This window comes from Mesoplodon mirus (assembly GCF_964341445.2).
Source record: "Mesoplodon mirus genome assembly, chromosome: 11".
Taxonomy (NCBI): Eukaryota; Metazoa; Chordata; class Mammalia; order Artiodactyla; family Ziphiidae; genus Mesoplodon; species Mesoplodon mirus.
In genome coordinates, this window is record NC_138987.1 from 45,816,739 (window position 1) to 45,834,613 (window position 17,875).

The following is a 17,875-nucleotide window of genomic DNA, read 5'->3' on the forward strand; positions in this document are numbered from 1 at the left end:
GCAGCTGTCTCACAGAAGAGGACGCTGAGGCCCAAGGAGATGAGGCAGGGGCCCGGGTCCATGCACCCGGGAGGTGCGGGCCTTGGTTACAGCCGAGGTCTGCCAGGCGTTCTGGCCTCCAGGCAGCAAAGCACAGATCACCAAGCAAGGCCAGGTGAGCGTGCTGATCAACCCTTAGAGAGGCTGCACGTAAAACTCTGGTCAAGAGGAGGCTAAAGAGACCACTCTGGCCTCCATAGGTCAGTCCAGGGAGCTCGGTCTTTATTTGGAGGGCGATGGGCACCTTAGAAGGTTGGTAAGCAGAGGAAGGGCATGGCGAAGCAGTCTCTCTTGCCGGAGGGAGAGTAGAAATGGGGCTGTTGTTCGTTTTTGGGTAAATGATGGTGGAGGTGGGGACAGGGAGGCAGTGGTCGTGGCGGAGGGAAGTACACGGATTCAGAAGCCATTTAGAAGGTCGCCTTGACAAAGCTTCGTAATGTGGGAAGGGAGGGAGAAAGAAGGAATGTCTGAGTCGCTGGAGGGTGACACCACCGGCTGAGATGGGAAAGAGTGGCAAAGAAGCCAGTTTGGGAGGTTGTTAACTTCGGTTTTGAATACCTTGAACTCTTTGAGATTCCTGACAAACCTGGGACCCACTGCATTTTCCCTCAGGGATTCCGATCCTTAGCAAACTGATCGCAGAGGAGGAAACACAGCTGGAGCTGAGCCAGACAGTTCTGGGCATAGAGCGCTGACTCGTCTCTCTCTTGAGGAGTCTGCTGTCTGGGCCATGTCCCCTCTCCAAGCTGCCAGGCTCCTTCCCCTTCTGAATCTGGTTCTCCAGCTGTTGCTTCCTACCTGTGAGGCACCTGCACACTTCGAATCATTCCACCATTTGCTTATACTTTCTAGAGCTGATTTCTGTTATAGCACCCCAGAAAAATATGAATCAGGAAGAATTCTGAGGGGTAATGAAGGCAGCTTCAGGGAAGAGTAGGAGTTTACCAGGCTGAGAAACAATGGCACAGGATTCCAGGCAGGAGGTTCAGCAAAGGCAAGGGTGTGGGTGTGCCTGCCTCCTTTAGGAATGGAGAGTGAAGCTGGGGCTCAGGGTTCTTGTGGAGGAGCGAAAGACACTCAGAGAAGATCAGTTCGTCTGGAATATGAGGGCCCAGCAGGTGGAGGTGGGCGTCTGAAACACCCTGAAGAGCCCAGGCCAGGAAGGATGGGCCCTCAGGGAGTCCAGAGACATGTGTCTGGTCTGCCCATACCCTTGTGCATCCGAAACTGGCTAACTGTTCATCAAATGTTTCCTTTATGTCCTGGGCCCACAGCTAGATTACATTTCCCAGCCTCCCTTGCAGTATGAGTCCTGGCTGGTGGGATGTGGGTAGAAATGCTCTGTATCACTACCAGGCTGAGTCCATAAAAGCCTCCCATGAGTGAGCCCTCTCCTCCGTGTACTTGCGGGATGTTGATGTCCAAGGCAAACTGGGAGCTACCTGAGGAAGGTAGGACCTCTAACAGCCAAGTCTTTGAATAATGGTATGGAGCAGAGTCTTCCTCTCAGCCAAGTGAACAAGAATTAAACTTCTATTGGGTTAAGCCATTGAGATTTCAAGCTTTGTCTGTTATGGCTACTAGCCTTAACTAATGCAGATCTGCACACCTCTGGGGTACTAATGCAGATTTGCATTTGGTGGGTGGTCACCAGAAGTTTATACCCTGGTTTAGCACTGTGTTTTCTTCTCTTATTTCAACCAAGAACAAATCAGATAAAAGAATTTTGACTGAATTTTAACATTAATTAAAAGCCAGCTTGTTGGAATCTCTGCTCACTGTTCTCCCAGGCCTGGGTGAGGTGATGTCTCCCAGAAGCCTACCAGATCCCAGACAGTTTCCCAGGGTAGGTCACGCAGGCACCGGAGAGGCAAAGGTCTGTGAAGATACTTTTGGAGGCCCAGGAAAGCTCTGATACGGAATGTACTATTTTGTGAGCATAGATTTATTTTTATAAGCTTCTCACAGAGACTCAAAAGAGGTTAGAAGCCTCTGTCCTGGGAATCTTCTCATGTTCTCAGTGTTCAAACAATCTTCAAAGCTATTATCAGGAACCTAAATCTTTCTTTCAATTTATATTTTCAAGAGTCTATGAGACATTTTCACAAGTATTTCTTACAGGTATGTTAAACTCAACATTTAAAAATCCTCTTTAATCACCCAGTCACCCAAAGAGAACACGAATCATCTTCGACAGCTCCCTAGCATTCTGAATCTCCATCCCTTAGTTAGTCCCGTCATTTCTCCCAACTCTGCCACCACCATGAGCAGTACCCTCTGCTAGGCCTTCTTGCTTCTATCCTTACTGCACCCTACTTTGTTCTAATATTCTGGTTAGCCAGAGTGATCCCATTAAGAATTTACAACAGATTATGTCACCCTCTGCTCCAACCCTGGCGGCTTCCCCCATCATTTGGAGAACCCAGAGCCTGGCCTACGAGGCCCTTGCTGCACCACTCCACCTGTCCCCTCCTGCTGCTCCCGACTCCACGCCAGCCACAGGCCCTCGGGTACTGTTCCTCCACCACAGCAGGCTCCTCCCACCCCGAAGCATTGGCTGTTGCTGCCCCCTTGGCCAGGGATACCCTGCCCTCAGGTACATACATGGATTGCACCCCCATCTCCTGCTGGTCTGAGTCAAATGGCCCCACTCCAGAAGGCCTGCCTCTGCCACCCTGAAATTGCCATCCACCCTCCATTGCTCCCTCCCCTTACTTCTCTCCTCAGCACTTACTGCCCTCTGACTTATTATGTCATTTGCTCATTCTTCTTGGTTATTGCCTGTCTCCCTCACTAGACTCTAAGCCGCACAGGGAAGGATTGTTTTTGCCAGGTTTGTTCACTGCTGTATCCCAGAGCTTATTAGCACACTGTAGCACTTAGTATTTGCTAAATGGATTATTCAAGAGCCTGAATTCCCTGCCACCGGCTCCATCCCCTGATCCATGCTTGCTTCACTAAGTAGTGAATTCCCCATGTGCAGGGGGTGCCTTGTTCACCACTGAATCCCCAGCACAGAGCCAAGTAGACAGTGGTTGCTCAATAAACACTGGTTAATAAGAGAAGGCCTGGGAGTGTATCTAATTCATGTCCGGTTCTCATCGCCTACCAGAGTAATGAGATGTAGATTCGTTTAGGCATGCAGCAATAGTAATTGAGTACCTGCTTAGACTTTCCATAATAATTTTTTGTTTACTCGTGATATTATTTTAATAAAAAAGCTGACCCAAGGGAAGGAGCACGTGTTGCTCCAGATTATCCTGTGCGCCTTCTCACAGACATGACCGCCCGGCACCCAGACCTCAGGCCTGGGACTGTAGCTCCTTCCTATGCCGAGGGCCTCTACAGAGCTGTGCTCCAGCCCAACGGGGTGCAGAGGACATGTCCGTGCACAGAGGGCCCCACTCTCCAGAAGACAAACAGAAATGGCCCCAGGGAACAGGTGGAGGTTCTGAAGCAAGAATTTATTCCAAGTGCGTATGTGGGTGTAGACAGCAGAGACCCACCTTTCAAAGCAGGTCAGAACCTCTCACAAATAGTCTCCAGCCCTAGACCTTCCCTTGCCACGTCCCTGGCCTGAGGCCGGAGCAGGGGAAGGGCCTCCTAGTTCCCCCACCAAAAAACACAGGTACTTAAGGGCTAAAATAGAATTATACAGCCTTATTTTTATTAACATCTAGCAAGAAAAAAAAAAAAAAGATTCCCTTCCTGCTCCAGCCCTACCTCCACCACTTGAGCCCTCAGGGAGCAGTGTCTGCCCAGGGAGCACCTGCTTCCAGAGGTGTCCTTGGAGCCTGGGCACCTGTGCACGGCCACCTCTGTGCCTGCAAGCGGACCACAGGCCCCTTCCTTCACAATGTGGGGACAGAAGGGCAGCTGGCATTTCTCCAGCCCTCAGCTGTCAGTCTTGGGAACTTGGAAAAGATCAGCGATGTCCAGCAGAGCTTGGCGGATGTGGTTCCCAAAGCGCTGGGCATTCTGCGGGAGTCAAGAGCTCAGACCAACCTCCGGGTGAGCCCCCGCCCCTCTGTCCCCACAGGGAAGGGTTCTTCCCCAGCCAGACATGCCCTGGGGGGCGACCCCTCCTCAGGCTGAGTGGGAGCACGAGACACTCACTGTCTCTGAGCTTGAGAACTTGCTGGAGACGTGGAAGAAGATGGTGTTCTCACCCGCGATCATGTAGGAAACCCCGTAGCCATCATTAGCTACCTGAGGGCAGCACAAGGGGTGAAGAAGAAGAGGTGAACTGAACCTTGAGGATCTGGAAGCCAAGCTGACGTTATCCTTGCTCTGCCCACAAGATTCACAGGAAGGGCCCATCCCCAGGAAACAGTATGAAAACAGAAGAGAAGACCCCACCGGGGGTTCCAGGACCTCAGGTTCCCTCAGGAGGCCCCCCTCATGTTTGCAGAGGGTCTCTAGCTCCCCGACAAACTAGCCCACATGAGTGTCTCAGTGGGAGATCTGGACTCTCTCCATAAGCCCACTTCAGAGGGTACAGAAGCCCCGGGCAGGGTCACTCCAGCAGTGGGTGTCAACGTGGGTGGGGTCCCAGCCACCTTTCTTGCTGGGGTCGACAGGTACCTATCCTGTTTCCAGGCAGGGCAGGTCCAGGGCTGTGCTCCTGCCTCTGGTCTGACCTCCTCAAGGCCCTGAACTCTCCCCTGACACCCCGGCCCCTGGTCCTTCCCACCTGTCCACCGTCAAGGGCACTTACAGGGCCAAAGCCACCGCCAGCACCCAGGTGATTGGGGTACTTGTTTGGGTCAAACATGCGGATCTGGAATTGAGCAGTTTGGCTGGTGGAGAGGCGCCAGGGTTCTGAGAGCACCTGCAACAGGGAGGCCCGGCAGTCAGGTGCCACGCACACCTGCGGACAGGTGCGTGAGCCTGGCACTGTCCTGGCTAAGGATGCAGAAGGGACAGGACACAGGACCTTCCTGATTGCTGTCCATGGTCCCCTAGTCTGTTCTCACCATCACAGCCTCTGCACAAAACCCTCTGTCAGGTGACCTGCCTGTCCGGCCCCTGGCTCCGCCCCCCACCCCTCCTGCTGTCCCTCCTGCATCGCACACTCCTGCCTCAGTGTCAGTGTCCGGGCACTGGAGGTTCCCTCCACCTGGACGCCCCGATTCCCCTGAGCCTCTGCCCTTCTCTCACGAGCGCTGCCACCACCTGACATATGTTTGTCTGTCCATCCCCTGTCACGCCAACAGCAACTCTACGAGGGGGAGGCTCCTGCTTGGTGCCAGTCCACAGGCCTGGGTGGAGTGTGGAGCGGGAACACTGGCCCCAGCTGTCCAGACAGAAAACAGGCCGAGACCCACCAGGAGAGGGCCTGAGGACAGAGGACACACCCATCAACACTGACCTCAGCCAGGAAAGGGGACTTGACCCCCAGGTACTTGGAGACCACGTAAAGGCAGAAGAGGTGCCTGTCAATCCCAGCCCCTGTCATGGCCAGGCGGTACATATTCTGGTGCTTCTCAGCAGCTTTCCGGAACAGATCTTGGAGGTCTGCTTTCTGGGGGCAGAAATGGAGCAGTGAAGAGTAGCCCTGACCCTCGAGCAGGCAGGAGGCCGCACAGTCACGTCAGCACGAGGCCCTCGGGGGCTCACCAGGTGGCACCCCTGCACCATGGCCTGAACAAAGGCTGTGGACTCGCAGGTGCAGGAACGTACGGTCTCTGTCCGTCCCTCCCGGAACATCCTAGTCATCGAGGCTTCATAGGTCAGGCAGAACTTGCCTCTGTCCTAGGGAACACAGAGGGGTGAATCTTGCAGGTGTGCCCTGGTGCCACCCCCGCCTGCTCGGTGGCCTGGGGCTCCTACCCGGAAGTGTGCCAGCTGCAGGGCGATCTGTACGAAGGCGTCAGGGCTGGTCCGGCACTTCTTGATGAGGCCTTTGCCAAAGGGCAAGAACTGGAAGCAGTACAATTCCACGTCATCAGCCAGCGCCTTGGCCACCCGGTAGGAGCTCTCGATGACTGCCTGGCACTGCCAAGACACGGAGGGGTCAGCTGGGGGCAGAGCTCTCCAGGGGGACTCCAGGGTCACGTCCAGGAGGCCTGAGCGTTAGCAACGGATGAAGGCAAGGCTGGGCAGGCCGCAGTGTGCTTGACATCCTCAGGAGAAGGAGACGCAAAGGACAAGCCAGGGGCATCAGCACAGATTCCTGGCTGGGCTTTGTCGGGGAGGAAGGCACTGACAGGTGCTCCCTGGACACGAGTTCACACCTCATGTCTTTCTCCAGTCCCGAAATGGTCCTGGGATCTCTATTCTCCCTGTAGCCAGTCTGGACCATGAGACACTCTGGACTCTTCCCCTGAGGGTGGGGCTGGGACAGAGGGGAGGGCCACAGGGCATCTCAGACACTTGTCCCTCTCGCACACCCACCCCTGCCCCTTCTCGGCCCGCACACCTGCTCAGGAATGTCCCACTGCAGCCGCTGAGGGGGGGCCAGCACAGGGTTGGGTTTGCCCAGACAGTGCCCAGTCTCTGTGTAGCCCAGGTCGAAGCTGTCGGTGCCCAGGACAAACTGCAGGGGCAAGGTCAGGCTGAGAGGCCGTCCTTGCCCGGCTGCCCCCGTCCCCACCCCGCCCCTGCCCTGCGGGACCTCTCCCAGGGCCTGCTACCTCCCAGAGGTGCCCTATGATAGGGGCGTCTGCCCACGCGTGTTCTGTGTTGAGGCCCAGCTGGCCGTTCTTGAAAGCGATGAGAGTGAAGGACTTGTCGAACCACCTGCAGCGGGAGGAGATGGGGCGACGGTGCGGGGGCAGGGGGAGGAGCCCGGGGGTGGGCGGGGTGGGCCGTGCAGTGGAGCTGGGGGTGCGGTACCTGTTGTAGCAGCTGCCGTGCAGCAGGGCCTTGCCATAGAGGCTGAGGCTGGCCTCGTCTTCGGGGTCATAGCGGTGAGACTCCTCATCCAGAGCCACAAAGAAAGCAGCGCGCTCGATGGCATCCAGGGCAGCCTTGTTCTTGCCGGAGCCGAAGAAGGCCTGGCGTACCTGAGCCCACTCCACTCTGAGGGCGCGAGGGCAGAGTGAGCTGGGGGGGGGCCCTGTGGGTGTGAGGGCACCTCCCAGGTCCCCCCCCCACACCCCCACCTAGCCACCGGCAGTTAGAGGTCACAGCAGCTACCCTCCTGCCGTTACCACCAGCACCCCTCACGACCGCGGGTCCTGGTTTACGCAGAGGACGCTGGGGCCCAGCTCCTCCCTTGCTGAGGGCTCTGGCCGAGTTCCAGGGTGGCACACAGGACCCAACTCCTCTCCACACGGCACCTGAACCTGGGCCCCAATACCTTCCCCCTGCGGTGAGGGCTGCCAGTCTCTCCTCCCCAGGCTGGGGTGGAGAGGGGTCATCCAGGATCCTCTGGAACTGCATCTCCAGGTCCCGAGGCTTGAGCAGGCGGGAGCCCTCATAGAGCCACAACTTGAAGAAGCGGCCCTTGTGGTAGACGGCTACGTGCCTGCTGTCTGTGAGGTGCTGCAGCACATCTGCGGCAGAGGCCACGGGTGGGCTCAGGCGGGAAGGTAGGGAGCTATTCCCTCCCCCACCCCATGCCACTCAGGATGGCCCCCCAGCCTCACACCAGGTGACCGCATGGACCCTTCGCCTGGCCTCCCTTCCCCTTCCCTGGGCGGAATCTGCTGGCACCAAGCCAGGCCCCGTGCCCTGAGCTTCCCTGTCTGTCATTTAATGCCAACCACAGTCCCATGAGGCATTTCACAGAAGAGGAAACCAAAGCTCTAGGAAATCCCACAGACTGTCCTGGCATCGGAAATGCGGGTGCTGCTTGGCGGCCCTGGGGCCCTGGGCGAGCCCGCCCCTCCTCCTCTACAGGCTCCTTGAGTGGGGAGCCCCACTAGGCCTCCTGTTGCTCTTTGCGCGGAGACTCCTGAATTGTGAGCCCCTGCAGGGGGGGGAGCTCTGACCTGGGTCTCCCAGGGTCCCAGTACTAGCACCGTGCCTGTAAACAGCAGGTGTCTAGTAACGGCCGCCAACTATTTTTCGCAGTTACATGACCCTGAGACACTGAGGACACGTGGTGACCAGCAGGCAGTAGGGCATCTGGCCGTGGCGGGCCCACAGCTGGGAGGGGGTGGCCTCCATCCTGCGGCCCCAGCGCAGGCGCCTGGCCGCTAGTACCTGTGTCCTTCCCCGGGATCCGGGTGGTGTTGAACATCCTCTCCATCTGGTAGGAGCACATGGGCACAATGCCCAGCGCCATCACCTAGGAGGAAGGCCCGGCACGGCTCAGACGCAGGCCTCCTCTCCCGGTCACGCCCTCGTCCCCGACACAACTCACAGGCTTGATCTCTTCACGGTCAAGTTTACGGCGATACGTGATCATGGCGTGGACAATATTTCCCAGGCGGGCTGCCTGCACGTCTGTGTTCTTGACGAGCACTAAGTCCTAAAGGGAGAGAGCAGAGCCTGCAAGGAGGCTGCAACAGGTGTGCACAGTGGCATCTCTCTGTCTGGGGTGTCTTGCCCCCTTTCCCCAGTCCATCCTGCACACCCTCTGAGAACCAAGTACAAGAGGTGAAATGCATAACTGATCAGATAACCCCCTGCCCTGACTTTGACCTGAGCTGCTTTTCCAAACCCATTGTATTTGTTGATGTTTTGTTTATTTTTCTTTGAGCAAGGGGTTCTGCCACTACAAAACAGCTTAAAACCTCTTGTCTAGACAAGTATGCATATAGGTTTCTGGAAAGACAGCTTTGTGGAGGAGGGGAATGCCAGCATGCTACTTGAAACGTGCTTTGGAAGTGGGAGAGCAAAGAGGTGCACAGGGCAGTGGCTGGGCAGCCTCTCCCAGCTGGCTGTGCAGTCTTGTACTAGGAGCAGGAAAAGGGCCAGTCATGTGGGATAGGGACCGACAGTGATGCCCTGAGCTCTACAAGCAGCAGCTCTGATCTGCTTAAGACACACTTAAGGAAGTTCCCTGGTAATGGCGTCAGGACAGCTGGGAAGTTGTGGCTGGAAAGCCAGTGAGGGAACAAGGAAGGAAGTGAGAGAGCCTGAGCTGGGCAGGACAGTGAGCCTGAGGAACTATGGGAGTGACAGTATCAGGCTGTGGGGTCTACTGGGCTCTCCAGATCCTCAGTATCCCCGTCGCCTGTGAGCTGCTTCCTGACTATTCTTCCAGGATATGACCCCCCCCCCCGCATCTTCCCTCTCCTTCAGGCCTCACTTCAGAACCCCCACTTGCCTACAGAAACCACCACTAGGGCTCTGAACTGTCCTCCAGGTTCCTTGCCCTGAGACCAGAGCTGGGGACACAGCTGAGCACACAGGAGCCCATGTGGCTCTAGCCCTTACCATGACATAATAGTTGCTGTTCACCATGAGGGGAGTCCTGCCTTGAAGGTAGACATACTCTTCCCACCAGTCGCTCACCTGTGGGTGGGTGGGAGGTTGGAGCTGGGGCGGAGGAGGGTGGGGTGTGAGCAGCCAGGACACAGGGTGGGTGAGGGTAAGCCCAGGAGGTAGAACTCACATAATTGGTTGCCCACCATGACTTGAGTACCAGGTACTTCTGCAGCCTGGGGGCAGTCTTCTCCTGGAATTCCTTGGCCAGCATCTCCATTCGGTAATATTCCTCGTCATCCAATAAGTGTTGCACGGATTCTAGGTACTGTCCAGCCAAGTTATTGCCCGTGTGAGGGCCAGTCAGCAAGAGCTGCCTCTGTCCTGACCTTCTTCCAAGCCCAGCCCCATTGCTCCCTCTCAAGCCGACTCTTTGTAGGGGACAGTCCCTTATGTTTGGATAAGTCCTCTGAGTCCAGCCTGCCCTGCCCACTGGGATGTCTGACCCAGGCCCTCACCCGATGAATTGTGGCTGACACGCTGGGCACGGGCAACTTGGGCAGAGATGTCTGGAAACTGTAGAGCATGGGCCGCCGGCTGGACAGAAGGCGGACACACATCTGGGGGTACAGAGTGGAGAATGTTGAGGGGGAAGCCGGGGGAAAGAATGGAAACTAGCAAACACTGGAGGGGCTACCCCAGACCCTCAGAACTGGGACAAACCCCGCCAGGCACCAGTGCCCCGCCTGGCTGTCCCCTCCAGCTCAGAACCCAAAGTGAGGCCCTGGGGTCTCAAACCCGATGCCTGGACCCCTCCACCAGCTTCTGCTCACAGCCCAGACTCTGGTGAAGTGGCTGGTCTGGCCGTGCATCTCAAACATCCAACCGTGGTAGGAAAGCAGCAGTTTCAGGGTTTGGCGGAAGAAGAGGATGCCCATCATCCAGACCCCCGTGGAGAAGATGGCCATGCTGAGAAGTGTCCGGGTCTGTGGGGTCCGGTAGGGGCCACATCTATCAGAGAAGGGGAGAGGACTGCAGGGGGGTCCACTCGAGACCAACCTCAGGGAGATTCTGACTCTGCAGTCCTGATGTATGTGAGCCATCTCGGGGGAGGCACCAAAGGAGGAAAAACTCCCTGGACACACTCACATCTGAGCCTCTGAGTGCATCACGCACGAAGTTACAGAAGTAGGGAATAAGATGGTGGTCGCCCCCAGGGAGGGTTGCCCCTATTACCTCCAATGGCTGTTGTCCTGTAACTGCCCAGCTCAGGAACCTTGGCCTTGGAGCCCACCCAGCCCTTTCTCATGGCCCCACTTCTTACCCCTCAGGAAGCCATCTCTGGATAAAACAGACCAGCCCCATGGAGATGTCCACGTTGCAATAGGAGGAACCCAGTGTTGTCAGGACGACGACCAGCCAGCTGGTGGGGCTGCCAGGGTACACACCCCTGAGGATGCCATTCTGTGGGCAGAAACAGTTATGCTCACAGAGCAAGGACTGGGGTAAGCAGGCACCTATCAAGTCTTTGCCTGTTTTCACTTCTCCTTCACGTCTGGTGGACGCCCCTCCACATTCCCACACCTGCAGCACCTGATTACTGTGTCCCACGGACACTTCCTGCACACCCATCTCCTCTCCACGCCTTGAGCACCCCTCTGGTTTCTGCACTGCTGGAGCCTGTCACTCCATAGAGCTGCCAGCCGAGGTGATGGTGGAGGACCTTGACAATGGGCAGCAGCTGACACCTAGCCTCTGCCTCCCTGGAAGGCTCGATTCTGCACCTGCTGGAAGAGACCAGAACCACCTGCGCCCACCTTGATGCGAATCAGGCGTTTCTTCCAGGAGTTGATGCCGGACAGGTAGATGTGTTTTAGGGCCTCCCGACTGAGCCGGAAGTCGACCCCCTCTGGCGTCACCGTGAACTGGAAGGCCACAGCCTGGTGCGCTTCCGCCATCCTGTGGGTTGCTGGGCACCCGGGAGTTGCTGGGCACCTGGGAGGTGGCAGGAGGTTGTGCGGGCAGCTCGGCCGCCCGCGCCGAGGCCCCGCCTCCGGCCACTGGCCGCGCCCCCAGTCCGCCTCCCTCCCCTTCCGCCCTGGATCGGCCACCCGCAGCGCCAAGGCCCCGCCCCCGGCCGCGCCCCCAGCCCGCCCCCCTCCCCTTCCGCCCTGGGTCGGCCACCCGCAGCGCCGAGGCCCCCACCCCTGGCCCCCAGCCTCGCCAACCGCCGCAGAACCTTCGCGCAACGGTGCGGGGGTCGGAAGGGGGTCAGGGCCTTGAAAACGTCAGGAATCCCGAGGACAGTGTAGGGTGGCCTCGGGGTGGGGGCTAGAGGGGCCCCGGAAGCGGAGTCGGTCTGGTCTGGAGTGAGGCGGGGTCTTCGTACCCCCAGCACTGCCACGTGGGACCCTGGCACCAGCCTCTACCCCCCTCCCCCGCCCCCCCTGCCGGCTCAGAGCCCTGGGCCAGGCCGGCAGCCCAGAGCCACCCCCCAACTCCACTCACGGCTCGGGTGTGCTCCTGTCCGCTTGTGGGGACAGTCACTCTGGCCTGTGTCCCCACGTCCTTCAGGCCTGGCCACCTAAGTCCCGCCCTCACCGGGAACCTGACACCCACTCCCAAATTTGGGTTGAGAGAACACTTGGGGGGCGGCAACCAGAATCTCCCCGGCTCCGTGGCGGGAATCAGGAGTGGGGGGGAGCCGGGTCTCTGCAAGATGATGGCGGCTCAAAGGTCTGAGAGCCCGGGGCGCCCAACGGGTCTCACGTGAGGATGGTGGCATTAGAGCTAAAAATAGCCGAATGTAGGGAAAAGGTCACCAGTGTGTCAGCTGTGCCTGCTGTTCCCTGATGTCCGGCGCTCAGGGTTGGGCGGCCCCACCTGGGGCCCTCTTTGTACCCTGTAACTCCCCACTGCCCGACCCAAGTCCTCTGAGTATTTATCACTTCTCAGCTGGAGCCGGGGTGGGGGAGAGCAGAATGGACCCCATAACCACTTTCAAGCCCAGATCACCCAACAGCCACGCTTCTCAGGAGGGGAAACTGAGGCTCCTAGCAGTGGCCCCTTTGTCAATCTGTGTGCAGCCCTTGGTCGGTACTTTCCGCCGCCCCCAAGCAGGGTTAGGACGGTGTGAAGAAAGAAGCTAGTTTATTGTCTTACGGTACACATCCCAGGGCTTCTGCCCACTTGCCTGCGGTGGGGACCTGCTCAAACGTGGGGGTGGGTGAGTGGGTGGGGGAGGTCTGCCTCCTCAACCCCAGTCTCACTCGTGCTCAGCCCAGTCCCCAGGGCCTCCCCTTTGTCCCTCCCTCCAAGGTCCTGCCCTGGAGGCTCCAGGAGAAATCCAAGGAGTTGGGAGGTGGACAGTCAGGATGAGGGGTGGAAGCTGGTCAGCTGTCCCTTCTGCTGGAAGTAGAACTGGAACCGAGACTGGGCGTACTCCTAAGGAAGGAACCCCGCGCACTGGTGAGAAGGGTTGGGACTAGCACCCCACACCCCCCTCAGTCTGCCCACAGCTGGCCTAGAGGGTCCGAGGCCTCTGCTGTGCCCCGTCCCCACACCTAACTCACCCAACCTGGTTACTTACCAAGTAACCAAATTCTATAGTGGACATGGATGCCTGGAGGATGGACCAGAGACCCCAGAAGAAATGAGATGCCAGAGCATACCTGAGGGGGAGCAGGAAAAGGGGGGTTCAGAGCACATTTGGCACTGCCTGAACCCCCTCCCCCAGGCTGGTCAAGCCCCATAGCTCTAACTTCTCCCCTATCGTCCTAACCCCTACCCTGTCCTGACTCTTCCCACTCTCAAACTGTTCTTCCCCATCAGCCTCAGACCTCATCCTCACTTCCTGCCCCCACTTTGCACTGACACCTAACCTGCAGCCCAGTGAGTCTACCTGCCACATTCCCCCCCTTGCCTCTGCACCCTGCTCTACCCCTGCCCCACACGTCTTTCCTCACCGGTTAGCCTCTGCCAGCAAATCTGCTTCCAGTTTCCTCTGCTCCTCTTGGGAGATGGTCTCACCTTTCTTTACCTCCGCCAGGTAGTGGCGAATAAAATGGAGCTGAGATCAAAAGACAAGAGTCAGAAAATGGGGAGACTGGGGAGCATTTCCCAGTTAACACCCTTGCTTGCCATTCCTTCCAGACTTCAACCTCCTCCTCCCCTCTAAGCCAGCTCCTGCTCCCCAGCTCCTGGCCCACATACCTGCTGTCCCCGGGTGGGGTAGTCTGCAGGCTGCGCTTTGTAGAAAGGCCACTCCTCGTGAGTGTAATCGTAAACCCACTCACAAAAATGGTTCCCAATGTCAAAGCCCCTGAGGGAATAAGGTGGACACTCAGTCCCCAAATACGCTGGGCAGCTGGGATGCAGAGATGAAGGCCTGGTCTGCTTTACCAGGGCACTGCGGGAACAGACCCATGGGAGGCCACCCTCTTACCCTCACCTGTAGTTATAACTGCTGTACTCGAAGTCGACCAGCATGAGGCCGTCAGCGTTTTCTGGCTCTGAGAGCAGTAAGATGTTCCCTGGAGGAATGTGGTGAGGTTCTGGTCACTCCAGGGTCCTCTGGCCCCCCTCACCCGAGGTTGGGAGACTCAGATGCCTTCTCCTACCTTCCTGGATGTCATTGTGGCAAAAGACCACTGGTGATGGGGTAGAGTCTAGCAACTTCCTGCAGGGGAACACGGGCATGGGTCCTGAGCAGGAGTGACGAAAGGAGGGTCAGAGGCACCCGCGTGGGCGAGGCCTTGACCCCAGCCTTCAGCAAATCCTGGGGAGGACCCCACTAGGTGCCTGGCACATCTCCTGTGCTCTTCTGTCCCCATCCCCCCACCCCTGCCCCATCGTGCCTGCCCTCACCTGAGGCTGCCCATCTCGTCCTGCAAGCTGTACATCTCCAGCAGGTTCATCTGGGGGAGGCCAGTGGGGGGTAGGTCCTGGATCTGCTTTAAATACCTGAAGCCCAAAGAATAGGATATACTCACTCTGCTATCCCTCCCCTCTACCCCAGGCCAGGCTGTCCTACCCATTCGGTCACCGAATGACTTGTCTGGCAATCATCTGGAAGCCTGTTGCGTGAGAAACCATGCTAGACAGTGGGACACTTGATCCACTCAACTGGAGAGTTGGACAGAGCACTAGATGCATTCGGTCACAGCCCAGCATAGTAACTGCCAACATGAGGGTTCAGCCTATGTGCAGGAGCCCTGAGGAGGGCCCCGACTCACCGCTCCATGGTCCCAAATAGCCAGTGGGGCTCCTTAGTGAAAGGCATTTCCATGCCATGGAACTGGGCCATCTTCGTGGCGATGGCTGCGGACAACACGGGCTCTCGAAGTTCATGCGTCTTCAGTGGCCGGCTCTGCACCCAGGAACCTATCAGGGTGGTGAAGGGGCTGGGGCAGGAGGGGGGAAGGGTGGGGCAATGGAGGTGGGGGAAGTCAGGGCTTGGGGAAAATTCCCTACCTGGGGTGAGGGATGTGAAGGCAGACATTGGGAAGGGGAATAGGGGCTGGGGAAGGAGATGCTTCGGGGAGGTCGGGGCCGGGCTCGTACTGGGATGTACTGTTCCAGCCGGCCCTCTGGAAAGACTCCGTAGAGCTGGGGCCCCAGTGACCGCTCTGCAAGGATGGCGAACATCACACTTTCAAGGACCAAGGAGTCCACTCCCTGAAGGAAAACAGACAGCGAAGCGACCATGGTCACAAGGGGCCAGAGGCAAAGTGGCGCTGACACACACGAAGGTCTTTTTGCTCCTCCCACCACATCTGGGACTTCTTGTTCTATTGCCCGGGGGCTCCAGAGCGCAGGAATTAGTATCATAATGGACAAAATACTTAGCCCCTAAGGCTCAGTGTCCTCAATTGCTTAGTGGGGACCATACCACCTGCCACACTTGGGTGAGAGGTCCTAAGGCCACTGCAGCCTTCACTCCCTCCTCACCTGCAGGATGGCCCCGTACAGCCGCAGCAGCACCTCCCGGGGCTCCTCGCCAACGCTGGGCAGGTGGTCAGGCAGCGAGCAGCGGAAGAGCAGGTTACTGAGGCCTCCGCTGCAGACCCACAGCAGGGCGCGCTCAGCCCGCCATCCGCTCCACCGGCCAGGCGTCCAGCCCCCGCGCCCCGCGCTCCCCCGTCGCTCCCGGCCCCGCCCCGCCCCCGGCCCAGGAACGCTGGGTGTCCCGCTGGCCCGAGCCTGAGCCTGACCCCTGCCCGCGCACAGGAGGGGCTGACCCCTGACCTCCCACCTCACGGGGTCAACCCTCAGCTCCTCCGGCCGTACTCGGCGCCAGGCCCCGCCCAAGTACTCCCGGCACCACTGGTAGGCTCGGCGCTCGGCGTCTCGCGACCGCGCCGAGCCGCGCCTCCGGTTCGGGGCCGCGTCGGGGCACATAGCCTGCCGCAAGCTGTCCTTGGCCAGGCGGCTTCCAACAGCCCCGCCTCCGGCCACTTCTGTCCCCTCAGCCGCCATGGCTCGGGCTTGGCCCGGCCAACGCCCCGCCGCGCACAGACCCTTCGGGCACGCTCGGCTCCTTCCGGCTGCGCTCGGCTCCGCTTCCGGCCAGCCTGCGCTGCTCCGGTCGTACTCGGGTCTCCTTGGCTCTATTCGGCTCTTTGCGGTGCCGTTCGGCTGTCTCGGAGACCCTCGACCGGGTGCTGGTTCCGAAGGCTGTGCCCCGCCCCCTGCTCAGAGCGAAGACCAATGGCCTCTCTCTCTTGGCTGGGCCACTCGAAAGACAGTGCTGTTTGGACCTTAACCCGGAAGCAGGAAATGGCGCGGGCCAATCAGAAGCGCCCTGAGCGGTCGGGCCCACGACGCAGTGGCGTGTCACGTGAGCGAACCACGTGGGCGGGTGGCGCGTAACAGGCTGAGAAGCCGGTCCGGCGCATAAGGGCGGTGTTACTGGTAAAGTACCCGTGAGGCGAGGTGGGCCTTCGTCAGGGTCTGGGAGCGGACAGGGCAGCGCGGGCAGCGGCGGCGGCGGCAGCCCCTCACTGGACAGATTTGGCCCCCGGGGCAGTTGGGCAAGGAAGAGGGCCGTTGAATGAGTGTGGCGAGTCCTGAGTTTGGGGGAAAGGGAGAGAGTACTGTGTGTGACTCACATCTAGCGGGTGGGGAGTGTGGGGCACCTGGTAGGTGCCGAATAAACATTTGTTGATGGGCAACCTTAAATCCCTTCTCACCGCTGAGACTCCCTTGTCAGTTGAAGCCCGCCGCTGAGAGGAGGCTATTGTTACCCTGCTTGAAACCACTGTCTTCATGTCCTGCTCCACTACCCCTCTTGCCTCCAGACCTAAAATCAAGCCCAGGAGGAGAGGCTTACACCTTGGAGCAGGCACCTGGGGCTGCATCACGTCTCCTTGTCCCACCACAGCAGTTTGAAATGCCTCCTTGCATTTCTTCTGCCTCATGCTGGAGTGGCGACCAGGAAGACTTGATCCACGGGAATCTGTGGCACTGTTGGACCATGGTGTTCTTTGGGGTGAAGTAGATGGACAGCTGACCTGAGTGGTGTTTGATTTGAATAACGAGAAAGAAATCAAGAATTGGTGATCAGAAAGCAAATGTCAGTTACTGCAATGGGAAATCATGATCCCTCACTCTGTATTTAAATCTGAGCCAGTTCTGAGACCTGGAGTCCACTGGTTGAAAGGGAGGCTTGGTCTCTTCTAGAAAGGATCCTACAGTGCCACCATAAGTACATAAAAAAATATTCCCCTAATCCTTCCCCAAAGGGACCCAGCGCCTCTTAACAAAGTAACACATTTACTTTGGAAAAGGGACTATCCAGACCTTTCAAGGGCTGTTAGATACAAGATCTGAGGTGACATGTGTGCCAGGGTACATGAAGCATCATGAGTCACTGGTTTGAGTAGAGGCTGTGGAAGTCAGATGATAAACAGAGTCCTGACCCAAGTCTTGAGGTCACTTCTCTGGTCCCAGTACATACTTGGGGTAATTATACCTAGCAGTGGGGAGAGCCTGTACATTGATCCCTCACCTGTGGAATAAGAGTCATGGTAGGAAGAGCGAAGTGGAAGCCTCTAAAACTCCCCACCCTCTCCAATGCTGCATTCCATGTGGGATTGCAGAGATTGCTTACTCTCAAAGACATAAATCCCTACTACATCACCTTCCATTCACCTGAATGGCCCCTGCAAAATCCAGATGGATTCAAGTAAATGATGGTGGACTACCACAAACTTAGCCAATTAGTATCCCTAATCACAGCAGCTGTGTCAGGTGAGGTATCTGTACTGGACCCGATTAATGCACCTTTGGAACCTGATAATGCAATTGATGTGGTGAACATTCCTTTTAATTTCCAGTAGTAAAGAGTAAGTTTCCAAAAGCAGTTCACTTTTATATGGGAAGGACAGCCAAACATATACATTGTCTTACTTCAAGTCTGTTTTAAGTCATGCTTTCTGTCACAGTGTAATCGTTGAGACCTTGATCATCTGGACATTCTCCATAAAACTGATGAAATTATGCTAATTGGACACGGTGA

General features: G+C 57.7%; 2 protein-coding genes across 7 annotated transcripts; both read right to left on the reverse strand.

The window, feature by feature from the left end:
• Window positions 1-3,461: 3,461 nt before the first annotated feature.
• Window positions 3,462-11,927, reverse strand: CPT1B (carnitine palmitoyltransferase 1B). Of its 4 annotated transcripts, none has more exons than XM_082635021.1 (19): window positions 11,866-11,927; window positions 11,175-11,352; window positions 10,682-10,821; window positions 10,191-10,368; window positions 9,876-9,977; window positions 9,548-9,685; window positions 9,370-9,447; window positions 8,351-8,458; window positions 8,191-8,275; window positions 7,343-7,538; window positions 6,877-7,062; window positions 6,675-6,780; window positions 6,461-6,577; window positions 5,872-6,036; window positions 5,659-5,793; window positions 5,411-5,563; window positions 4,757-4,870; window positions 4,156-4,248; window positions 3,462-4,017 (listed from the first exon to the last, which is right to left on the reverse strand). In XM_082635021.1, exons 2-19 carry the CDS (start codon window positions 11,313-11,315, stop codon window positions 3,934-3,936), a joined length of 2,319 nt encoding a protein of 772 aa, XP_082491147.1. In that variant the 5' UTR covers window positions 11,316-11,352; window positions 11,866-11,927; the 3' UTR covers window positions 3,462-3,933. The 4 variants fall into 4 exon arrangements, 3 of the variants coding, with proteins under 3 accessions (XP_082491147.1, XP_082491145.1, XP_082491146.1); XM_082635019.1 differs by having other exon boundaries at window positions 9,370-9,471; XM_082635020.1 differs by lacking the exon at window positions 11,866-11,927 and adding an exon at window positions 11,597-11,609 and having other exon boundaries at window positions 9,370-9,471.
• A 563-nt stretch (window positions 11,928-12,490) lies between these two features.
• Window positions 12,491-16,107, reverse strand: CHKB (choline kinase beta). Of its 3 annotated transcripts, none has more exons than XM_082635022.1 (11): window positions 15,611-16,105; window positions 15,307-15,415; window positions 14,830-15,033; window positions 14,592-14,725; window positions 14,224-14,319; window positions 13,977-14,035; window positions 13,808-13,889; window positions 13,570-13,678; window positions 13,323-13,426; window positions 12,947-13,028; window positions 12,491-12,801 (listed from the first exon to the last, which is right to left on the reverse strand). In XM_082635022.1, exons 1-11 carry the CDS (start codon window positions 15,832-15,834, stop codon window positions 12,727-12,729), a joined length of 1,278 nt encoding a protein of 425 aa, XP_082491148.1. In that variant the 5' UTR covers window positions 15,835-16,105; the 3' UTR covers window positions 12,491-12,726. The 3 variants fall into 3 exon arrangements, with proteins under 3 accessions (XP_082491148.1, XP_082491149.1, XP_082491150.1); XM_082635023.1 differs by having other exon boundaries at window positions 14,920-15,033; window positions 15,611-16,104; XM_082635024.1 differs by lacking the exon at window positions 12,947-13,028 and having other exon boundaries at window positions 15,611-16,107.
• Between the last annotated feature and the right edge of the window lie 1,768 nt (window positions 16,108-17,875).